The 12502-nt window shown below is 29.6% G+C and overlaps 1 protein-coding gene across 1 annotated transcript; it reads left to right on the top strand.

Moving 5' to 3' along the window:
- Positions 1 to 488: 488 nt before the first annotated feature.
- On the top strand, positions 489 to 10733 carry LOC116426168 (solute carrier organic anion transporter family member 3A1). Its single transcript, XM_031974759.2, has 10 exons — positions 489 to 771; positions 1853 to 2113; positions 3255 to 3464; positions 3706 to 3958; positions 4583 to 4724; positions 5484 to 5778; positions 5857 to 6049; positions 6978 to 7227; positions 7744 to 8176; positions 8986 to 10733. The coding sequence occupies exons 2-10, from the start codon at positions 1855 to 1857 to the stop codon at positions 9915 to 9917; spliced, it is 2967 nt and encodes a 988-aa protein (XP_031830619.1). The 5' UTR covers positions 489 to 771; positions 1853 to 1854; the 3' UTR covers positions 9918 to 10733.
- Positions 10734 to 12502: the final 1769 nt, after the last annotated feature.

The following is a 12502-nucleotide window of genomic DNA, read 5'->3' as shown; positions in this document are numbered from 1 at the left end:
AAAGCTTAATAAGACAATGAATCACTGTTTCCTTTCAAACTCGCACTCTCATCATCAGAATTCAGCCAGCACCCTTATTAACCAGTTAACTGCGTTTGACGAATATACACGTCATCTTAAAATTTAAAATGATACTAACTCCTTCAACGATGAATTATTTATTTTCCCACATAAACATGTAACTCTTTTCTGTTTTGCTTTGATTTTTCATTAAAATATATCCTAGGTGCATTCACCCTGTGTTTCAGGAGTACACGCTTCATTTCTGGATCTTGCTGAGCACGAAACGAGAGATTTTTTAAACTAAATTCCACAGTTAACAGGTTAATTGGCTTCTTCGTTCATTCATAGGCTTACGGATAATCGGTTACTCGGCAACTGACATACATATCGCGGATAAATATTTTTCCCGCCCGTGACCAGGTACGTACGAGCATTGCCATGGCTCATATCGTAGCACATGCGTATATTACACTCGAACTTTATCAGAGGATATCTGAGCAGCGTATCTGTAATAAGATAACGTGCGGGTTCGTCGATTAAAAGTGCCGCGCCTGTGGCCTCACGTTGGCCGTGTTGGTATCCATTACTCCGTTTTCGTGAAAAGAAAGGAAGTCTATCATTCGGGATTTTAAAACGACTCCGTGCTACTACATTACATCATTATGTGATTGTACAACCAGTTTCGTGACTGCACTAGTACAAAAAGTAGTGTACTCGCCAGTGGGTGCGAGTGAAAGAAGATACTCGAACGATCGAATTTTTTAGACAGTAAGTTAACTATGTTTCATTAACCGGTGAGGAAAACTTTAATTTCCCGCTGTTCGACCGTCATTGATTTACATTTAATTAATTAGTAATACTTCTGTTACTTTTTGAAACAGATAATAGTAATAGTAATAATAATATTGGAGTTCCAAGAGTCTACTTGGAGTAGACGTCATCAGGTGATTCATGATGACACAGACAGTCACACACGTGTAACACGCTCTATTACTGTAACTATCAATTTTATGTCAGTTCAAGTAAAAATTGTCACACTGTATTTAATATGAACTTTCCATAACGATAAAGTCGTGAAAGGAAAAATCTTCGTAATAAAGTATTTTATTACAAATGTGAATTGTGTGTAACAATTATTTTGGATCTTTTTATTTAATACATAAAATTGTACGATGTACTGATGTTAAATATTGTTATCGTCGTATTTAATCTACTAAGTAAAAACTTTTCAATTTTAGAATAGCATAATTACTAATTGAATGACACTACACAAGTATGTACACATTAACAGTTGTAAATAAACCAATAGTTTTATTTAGAAAGATACACATGCTTATTAATGTAACTGAATTTTTTTTTCTTAGTTTTTTCTTTCTTTATAGAAAATTCTAATTTCACGAATAGTTTCGAAGTTATTAACAGTTTCGTTTACCTAAACAATTTGTACGACTTGTTTACTTTATTGAATTTCACTTCAGAAAGTATAAATTTGATTTATCAACAGACATTCCACAATAATACTGTTTACAAACAAATGAGTAAACAGGAGCTTTGTTTTATGGCCTGTTTCTCACTGACAGACTATATTTACGTCCTTCATCGACAAATAATTGAAGAAATCTAAAGCACAGAAGTATTCGCTTAATATAACTGTATTAACTATGACCACTTCAAAAATATATGATAACTCCATATCGTCTAGAATTCTAAATTACAATGATAGTCATCTATCTTGTTGAGTACATATTTTTTAACCCCCTCTGTTTAAGAGATTTCGAATTAATTGTGGATAATAACGATTCAAAAACTAGAGAACAATTTAACTTTAGCGTGGGACTTTGTTTCAAAGGAATGACTATACGTCTTCAAGAAGTGATGCGGTCTGAAGTAGAAGGTGGTTTGTCTGGACCAGCCAACCCAATACCAAGTGAGTCCATAGATTGCGGTTGTGCACAACTGCCATGTCCAAAATTAGCGAAATTTGCAACGCGACGACTGTTTGTTGGATTACTATCATGGGTCGGCATAGTTCAAGCGGCTGCCTATGCGTATTTCCATGTAGTTGGACCCACAATCGCTAGAAGATTTCAAATCGATCCCTACGTCATGGGTAATTATTCACTGATTTGTTGTATTAAAAGGGTTTATTTTAAATTATTAACACTAAAACTACCGAAGACCCATTCCTGATTCCTTCTTTTTGCAATTATTAAGAAGGTAACGGTGATTTTTTTTGAAAAATGATTAAATAAATTGAATTAGCAATACGTAAACTGAATTGTAAATTAATTCAAACTTCAATAGATGCACTCTTGGAGTTTCTGTAGATGAATTTTGAAAAGTTAATTTAACTACTCGGTAATTTTAGTGTTACATTATTATTTTATTTTATTAAATAAAATTTAGTAATTTATTTCCTTAAGCACTTGCCCAACATATATATATAAACAGTTTAAAGTAATTACAATAATTCTAAAAATATAATATACGTTGAGGGAAGAGAATAAATATTTCAATGGGATTATACAATATTTTCAGTACTATTTTCTTTCTACGTGGAGATATATATACAGTTTAAATATATACTTCTATAAATTAAATCCTTTTTTTCAAACGTAAGATGTTTGAAATAAAATTATGGACCAATTTTTTTTATATAAATACATGTAAACAGGATAAGAATAGATTAACCAATAAAGTAAGAATCATCTAGATTCAACTGTAAAGGGATAAGGTGTATGTAAAACGTTTAAAATTGAGTAAAGAGATTCATTATCTTCTTAAAAATATTTCTACATTGTTTACTTTTTAATATTTTATCTTAATATTTCCTTTTATCATAAATAATCAAATATAAATTATAATAATTAAATAATTTTCAAAACTATAATTTCAAAATGTACATGCATCCTTATATTTCTGAAAAAAGTATGATCTTTGAACTACGATTCTTTTTGATTTATTTCTTTTGTTCTTTTAGTTGTGTATTTATTGTACACATGTTACAATATTTTTCAAGTATTGATTTCTTATATGTTCCTGTATATATCTGAAACTAATTTCAATTTTTTTAAATTATCATAGTGTAATATTAAATCGAGTCTAAAAAATGTCCATGATGTATGAAAAGCCTGTAACTGAAATTATTAAATAAAACTAACACTGATTTTAATTATTACATAAAATCACGTTCAATTGTGTATATAAATATGTACGAAACAACAGCGTCATGTGAAGATTATATTTTACAGAATGGATCCTTGCAATACCGGACTTAATACCTTTAGTTTTTGGTCTAATTATTGCGTACTGGGGTGACAGGATTCATAGAGTTGCTTGGGTCGGAGCTATAGTCCTTTTACAAAGCATTTCATATTTTATTATGATTATTCCTCATTTAACGCATCAAATCAAAATCATCGATGAACCCGATAATGCTACACATATGTCATTGTACTCAGGTAAGCAAGTGAATTCATTCGGATTACTTGGTCTCCTTACAATAGAAAAAATGATGTATTAAAAAATTTAACATGTGAAAAACAAGCTTCTAAAGAATATAATAATTTTCTAATAATAAGTTTCTTAAATTAAATATTATTGATAATTTCTTATATTTTTAAGAATTAATTAATTATAAATACGAACTGCCATTTACATTAATGATATAAGTACTTCTTGAATGTATTTTTCTTTTTTCAGATGATAATCGTGATTTGTGTTCTCCAACTAAAATGATTGCGAAAGAGGAAGAAATGTGTTATTTCTCAATCGCTGTTTTAGTTGTTATACAAGTTCTCATCGGCATCGCTAATATTTCATACTTTGCACTAGCCATTTCTTATTTAGACGACAATACCAAAAAGAAACACATTGCTGGATTTATTGGTGTCGTTATCGCTGTGAAGATTCTCGGTGTTCTTTTGGGCTTCGTCTTGTCGTGGGTTTGTCTTGGGTGAGCAAAATTATTTATACAAATAATTGCATATAAATAATTAAAATTACGTATAACCTCAATGTTACGGATAATTTTATAGTATTTTAATGGATAATCGCATTACATCCTAAAAGGAAGCATTTTATTCAGTTATAAACATTGCCTTTAGCTTAATTGTTCTCTTGAAACATTAACTACACTCCCAAAGAAAAAGTACACTCTACAATCTTCAAGAATAGAAGAATAAAAGAATTTTCTTATAATAAAACGAAAATCAAAATTTCATTACATTTGCATATCTATTTACATAATAAATGAACTAAATCTGTACTTTATTAATTTCAAGACTCAATAATGTATTTTTACTGAAACAATTCTTACTAAATTTAGTAAATACTTCAAAAGTTGATAACCTTTCATTCGTAAAAGTTTAAATATTATAACTAATATCTCAAAATGAGGTGAAAATATTTTCATAATGAATTTAATCATTTTCATCCATAATAAAATCTATTATACAGAGTACAAAAATATCTTCAAAAATTAGTGTAAGAAATCTTTCTAAAATATTTCTATAATCAAATTTTCATAAAACATTTTGCTGAAAATCTGATTTATCTTAAAATTTTTCTCTTCACATAGGTTAGACGCAGTAAAACTAAGTCCGATTGAAAGCTACAGAGAACAAATTGGTGCATGGTGGCTAGGACTACCAATTCTGACAATTTTACTTATAGTTCCCGGTTTGTTGCTTTCATGGTTCCCTAGAATGCTACCATCTCAGGTAATTTCTAACCATGCATTATTTAAATACGAAAACTTAAATTATATTGCACATAATATGTAATAAATTATAGACAGATTATTTGCTAACACTTTATCTACCACACAGTTATTAATTGATTAATAATAAATATGTAATTAATAATAAAATATAATAAAATTAATAATAAAATATAATAAATTTACAATTGCTTATAATCTTATATTAAGGAGCTACCCAATAACTTTCTTTGAACAATCATTTTCTGATAATAATTAGATTATGTTTCACAATATAATTTCCTGATTCAAAATTGTAATTGCTATTACTATTGAAAGCATGATTAAGAAATCCTTTAGCATTGGTTATTAATCTTCAATATCAAAAACTGTTTAATACCTCGTGATAGATAATGTGTTAGTATACACGCGAAATTTCTTTAACGCTAGAACTGCTAATCAAAATGACTGGTTTCGATGTTTTTGTTTTGTAATAATCTTAAAAGCATTGAATATTCGAAATGATCTTGAAAATAAATAGTTTCACTTAGATACTATAATGAATGTCTGAAGAAACTGAAAATAATCTATTGTTACAATCTTTATAGGAATTACATATTAATCATATTAAATGCTCGGTATTTCTAGTGTTAAGCAGTCAACAAGAGAAATAGAGAAGTTGTTTTCAATCCGCGTTCGCTGCTGAAAATGTATCTAATATGTTAAGAAACACCATATATAATTTCTTCATAATTCTTACTGCTATTTATAATGATAACAGGTCGTTGCACGAGCTGCAGCTTCATTGTTAAACATAAATTCGGGCAGATCCAATCGAGTGCCTCGTCGGTTAATCAGCGAGAAAACAGCCAATCCTAGTTTCTTATCATCCATGGCCAGATTGTTCACTAACAAAATTTTAATCTGCATCGTTCTTGCTTATACGCTTTACATGATGGCCACTTTAAATTTTATGAGTTACGAGAATCTTATTATTCAAGCAAGGTTTTACGTACCAAAGCCAACTGGAACGTTACTTGGTTTCAACGATCCAGTAACTTCGCGATTGATAACGAGTAAGATGAAACATATTCAAAAAAATATATTTCACGTGATGTTACGCATAATGTAATACCAATTGTGTTTTATTGCAGACATTTTGAAGCCCGTTCTAATTGGTTTGATTATAGTAGTTTCGGGACTGGTAATAACAAAAGCAAAGCCCAGTTCCAGAAGTATCTTGGAATACGGAGTAATAGTTACAATTGTATCAGCCGGAATTATATTTACTCTCACTGTAACATCTTGCGAGAAGCGACCTATCGTTGGATCCGACGGCAAAGGGTCGTAAGTACATTCACAATTAACGAAAGACTAATTAACCTTTCGATGCCGGTAACTGCATTTATGTTGACTCAAATTTTCGAAAACTTCATTTAACTTCTCATTTGCTTATAATTGACTTAACTTGTCAGCGGATTAAATTAAATTCAATATGAATACCAACGCAACTCGTATAGATACATTTAAAAATACATGGAAGAAAATTGATAAATAAAAACTTGAATGGTCCCAGGTATCGTTGCCTATAGAATTTGATATTTTTTTTTTTAATGTTTATTATATAAAAGATTTTCAGCGAATAAAAAATGCGTACAAAATATTAGGTGACATATGTAACACATTTCAAATTTGAAAGTACGCAAATTAATATTTTGTCCAGTTATATTCGCTGTGTTTATGATCCATGATATAGCGACCTTTTATATATTATTTGAGTAAAATAATTATGCAGGACTTAACAGTTTTACTTTAAACAAAAGAATCGAATTTGAGAATTTATCAGTGAATTCACTAATTGAATAAATGTCTGGTATACATTTCTCTTAATTGTTACTTGCGAATATTAAAGATGGGACAATTTAATTTTTGTTATTATCTAGCATTTTATTAACAGTAAAAAGTGAACTAATTTCAATTAATATCACTATTATTTAGTTTAATTTAATATTTAGCTCAGCCAGAAACCTTCCAAATTACTACTTACGTAATAGGATATAAAGTGTTACTGATGATATATTATATTTGAGACGTGAAAAAGAATATTCGTACACAAACTATCAACTATTCACAGTGATGACGTAAATAGTGGTATAATTATATTGTAGATATTTGGATAAATACATTAAATGACAATAACCAATGAACTTTTTCTGTAATAGTAGAAATATTATCGACATTATAATTAAATAATCAAGTATGTGCTCTTTTTCAGATTATTTTTGCTAAGGTATTGCAACAGAAATTGCGGCTGTTCAAACGACGCTGATTTCCATCCAGTTTGCGACAGTAAAGGCAAGTTCACCTTTTATAGTCCTTGTCATGCTGGATGCACATCCTCCGAACAAAAGAACGGTATGACGATTTACACTGGCTGCAGTTGTATGGAAGATACGGAAAACAAGGACCTTTATGATGGGCCTTGTGACTCAAAGAACTGTCAGTTCGGATGGTTAATTTTTGAGGTGAAAATTTAATATTTATTATATTTAATTTATTTTTTATTTATATTAATTAATGTTGTATGTAATGTTCTATATTCTTTTAAGAAGAAAGCTTTCTTTCGAGTAATATATTTTGTGTAATAAGGAAATACATACAGTAAGTCACGCAGAAACTTCATATAAATATAAAAACATATTTTTTTTAAGTGTATTTTTTATTAAGAGTATACTAAAATATACAAAATTGGTTATTGTAGCTATAATTATTATGATGACATTTTAATATCTTTTTAATACGACTTTAAACATTAACAAGAATACAAAAATTAATGTAATGACAAGTTGTCACAATCAATGTCGTCCAAAATCCACAATATTTAATATTTTCATATTCTGCATACTCTTATGTATTTATTACCTATTATTTGCACTTCACATACTGGATAGCGAATAAATGTACTGTACGAGCCAATTTATCTCGTTTAAAGAATTAAACAATTTTAAATCGTGACGAAAACTATTTGATTTTTTCTTCAGCTTTCCACTCTGTTGGTGTACATACTGATTGCCTCGATGGTTGTTGGAGACTTCTTAATAGTTCTGAGATCAGTCTACCCGCAAGATAAAGCCGTCAGCATTGCTTTCTGGATGATGTGGTCCGCTCTTATTATAAACATTTGCGGAAAACTTATATACGACACAGTAGCGAATCTAACTTGTCAATATTGGGGATCTCAAAAAACAGCGTGTCGCCTACACGAAAGTTTAAAACTAGGCAACTATTTATGCTACTTAACGGGTTCTATCTTGGTCTTAAGTATCGTGTTGAAGGTTCTTCTGTGGTTCTTCTGCAAAAACTTGCAGCTTTACGTTCAAGAAAGCAAGGAAGTCTCATCCGGCGCTGAGATGCAACAGTTGATGACCAGTCCAACTAAAAGACAACCGGAGCCATCCAGCAGAAATAATAACAGTGAGTCACAATGAACATTTTATTTATATATCAATTTTGTATGATGATTTAGAAGACAAAAAATAATCTTCAAACTCTATATTCCTCTTGTTCAAGCAAGCTAGTCTTACGTTGAACAATTAAGTTTTCTCTTATTCACTTTCTTAGACTTTAATGTTAAAAAAAAACACAATGAAACTATTTTAACCCCTTGCCCTAAGATTTATTTCTTAACTAGATTCGATACAATTACTTTATCGTTAATAATTTATTAGGAAAAAGAACAATTTGAATGTCTATTCTATATTTACGTACACTTTAAAGGCCAACGATTGACAATAGAAATGTAATGTTTAATTTATACTTAAAAAAATGAATGACACTTAGATTTCTCAAATTCAGCTTCAAATTTTCAACGATACTGCAGGTTAAGTATCATATTATTACTGCGAAATTAAATGTTATAAATACTTATTGTTCGTTCATTATCTGAACGATAAACATTATACATTATACATCATTTAAAAAATCTACTCTCATATTCTGTAGATATACATCGTTATACTTCTAACAAGAATGAAATTATAGGAAAATAGGTTTTTCTTATTATTTAATTTTATCCTTAATTTTAAGTGATTTATAAATACCATAATTTTATTATAATTTTCTTTTGTATAACTTCACTCGCTCATCTTGCTGATTGCAAACAAAACAAACATACCAATTTCACAAAAAGCATGACAAAAATATTCTTAAATATATCTAAAAAAATGTCCTAAATACAATACAAAATTAAAACCGAACTCTAATTACGGTTTTTTATTCCATAGACAACACAGTGCAAGCAGAAGTTTCTGCCGAAGAAGTGCCGAATCCAGTCGAACCATCGAGTCAAAGCGCGCAAAGAGAAGAAGAACAGAAACAAAACGAACCTGTACCGTTGAAATACGGTCCCTTGGGACCAGGTAACCGTCGAACAGGTTCAAAGTCCTCGCTCAGCCAAGCATCGCAATCGCGACAATCGGACATACGCAACCTGGACTCCGAGGATGAATTGAGTTCCACTGATGATGATGGTAAAAAAGACTCTAGCCCAAAAGTAGCCTACAAACCTCTAGACCTAGACTCTGATGTGGAGAGCGATTTGGGTAGCGCAGAGCCTAGATCGCGAAGACGCATCCTGAGCAAAGACTACGACCGCGTTTACAACAGCGATCAACCTTCTTCTGCGATGAGCTCGCTGCCAAGACGCGAGTTTCCGAATCCTGCTAACTACGACGATCCAAGACTTAGCAGGAGATTGCAACCAATGGATCAAAATGGCTACATAGATGGCTCGCGAAAGACCAACAGTTTCGAGTACTCTAAAAAGGGACAAGAGAAAGACGCACAGAAGAAGGGTGACTTTAATGAAGTTGGCATACCCATAGTAGAGTCTTATCCCTCTTCGATGAACACTAGCTCGCCGTTTGCGAGAGACGTGAAAGCATTGATCGATCAGTACGAGCATAATTCTGACCACACCAACGATCAGGGATCAGTGAAGTCAGGAGATTCTGGTCATCGCCCGGAGTATAGGGTAGTCGCGGGTGTCCCGCTGATAGCTATGGCATCGAGGTCCTCGAGAGGTCCGTCTTCCTTAGGGTACAGCAGCTTGACAGATGGGAAGCATCTGGATGAACGACCTGACTCTCGTGAAAGCAATAGTCCTAAAACTGCTTCCAGCAAAGGAAGCAGGGGAACATTGCATACGGATTTCTAGTGCCTGACTTTATCTTGAAAACCGAATCAAATAAAGAACAATCATTTCAATTAAGTATATAAATATTATGTACTGCCTGTATATTTTAAGATTTTGTATAGAAACTCATAAAAATGTTTTATTTATTTAAATGGTTCTTTTTTTATGTCTGTTTACTATTTCCTGATTTAGTTGACGAATTTGTAAACGTTTGTAGTATAATGCATGGTTTATTTTGTGGTAGATTTTTTAATTACTTTAACATTGTAGCTATCACTTCATTATTTCCTTAAATATTTGAATATAATTCCCTGTGTAAAATGTATGATATAGTTCATAGAAATATTACATTGAGTCTGTGTGATAATTGACAAAATAAAACAATTAAAAATATGATATTTGTAAATTAATTAAAGTAAGGATACTTGAGACTTAACAATTTTGGATGCTTTAGTTAATTAATTCACGAATGAATTGTTAGAAATAATGTGTAATGAAATATTGGTGATTGAACTAGGGACGATTTGTAGAAATTTTATGAAAAGAGTTGAAAATTATTTGATAATTTATGTAAAAAGGGTTTCCATCGTGTCATTATAATTTGTTATTGTTTAATCAATTTTGTAAATACATTTGAAATAAATATTTCGGTAAAAATGAAACGATAGTAAACAGGAACTATGAGTCAGTATGTTAACAATAAAAGGTTCGAACACAATAAAATGGAATTAACCAAATTTTTCTTACAATGTCCGCAATAATATTTTTACTTGATTTCTATACATATGAAAATTGTCAAATACCAATAGTTTTTTTATTATACTACGCACCCGTATGATAAACGATTTTATACAGTAAAGTAACTTACTATAATTTCTTTTATGTATTTGTATGTTTGATTTTATATAAATAGATCTCAATTATTCATTAATAAACTAATGCTAGTATTAATACTATTTTTGTGATTTAGTGTTATTTATTGTTAACATAATTATAATTATATTGTTTAGTCCATATTATATAATAGTTATTTAACGTTAGTGTAATTATGTAGCATATATAAATATATAAATAAGGATAATAAAATAAATTGTGAACAATTAAATATGAATACTTGCTGTATAATGATCATGTACTTTTGTACAATTTTAGCACATTAAGAATTACAATTTTTTATAGCATTTTATTTCTAGATTTATGAAGTTGATGTATGACAGTTGACTTAGATATCAATACTCTGAATGGAATTGTTAATTAATAAAGTTTCTACGCAAAAATAGTATTTTACATTTTCAAGACTTTCGTATGTTCAAGTAACATTAATGTTTAATACAAAGATACCATAACCTATTTTGTATAAAATAATAATTTAATTAATCGTATTAAATGAATTAATCGTAGATTAACTTACCTTCCGATTATTTTTTGTACATAAATATTTTGAAATAGATATTTCCCATGAATATATTTAATTTTATGTACAGTAGACATTATTATTTATAGACCAAAACGATAATTGAAAACATTATTCATTGATATAATAAGTAGATCCTTAAATATATTTACAAATTTTCAATCATTGTTTTTATTTTACTCATTACAAGAAGAAAGTTTGTCTTAAAAATCGAAAGAAATTGATTTATCACCTGAAAATGGATTTACTAATAAGGAAAATTCGTCAGACTTTAAATTAAGTGGGAACGAATAATGATTTGACATTATAATATTTAATACCTTAAACAATGAAATAAATATAATTTACTAGGACAGTTGGGTACTAACGAGAAAAGTAAATTCAATGTTGCAATATAGTATATATTATAAATAACATCGTATAGTAATTTATTTTTAATTACTTAATAAGAAAATGAATATATTTATAACAATTTAACCAATATAAAAATCCATTGAGACTTTTTAATATAATCGTTTCCTATGTTGAAAATGTAGTAGAAGGTCAAGTGGATTGTATAAAATTCGTACAAGATAGATTCATTTTTATTTATTACTAATTAACTATGTTCTTTCTATTAGCTCACTTAGATTTAACAATAAATCGAACTGTAATAAATAAATTTATGCTCACAAAACGTTTACTGATATATGACGACAACCATCCATGAACTGACAGATTAACAATCAATAACTCGTGGTAAAAGAAACAATTCATTATTGTGATAAACAAAATCGACGCTATTCACTCAGTCGAAGAATATTTTTTTTTTGAGACAAAAATTAAATAATTACGATGATTGTAAATATCTCAGCATCGATGCTAAAAATACGAGAGAGGATAAAATAATACATTTCAGACTTCTTATTTTACAATTACAAAATTCTTTAAAGTTGCTATATAGAAATATTTCGTTCTTTCTTTTTCTCGCTGTTTTAAGACTAATGTAACCTGACAATCTTTTCTAATGAGCCAATAAAAATCTACTATTGTGTGAACTGTTAAAAAAACTATTTGGTTCACTCATGGGTATCATATCTGACTTTCTTACTTGAAATGGTAAATATTTAATTTGAGAGACGCTACATTAATAGATAATCTTTATATATTTGATTAATACTAGAAATACCAGGCATATTTTAAGTTTCTAAAC

This window comes from Nomia melanderi, chromosome 12 (assembly GCF_051020985.1).
Source record: "Nomia melanderi isolate GNS246 chromosome 12, iyNomMela1, whole genome shotgun sequence".
NCBI classification, from domain to species: domain Eukaryota; kingdom Metazoa; phylum Arthropoda; class Insecta; order Hymenoptera; family Halictidae; genus Nomia; species Nomia melanderi.
Note: the sequence above shows the minus strand (reverse complement) of the source record. Positions and strands in the feature narration are given on the sequence as shown.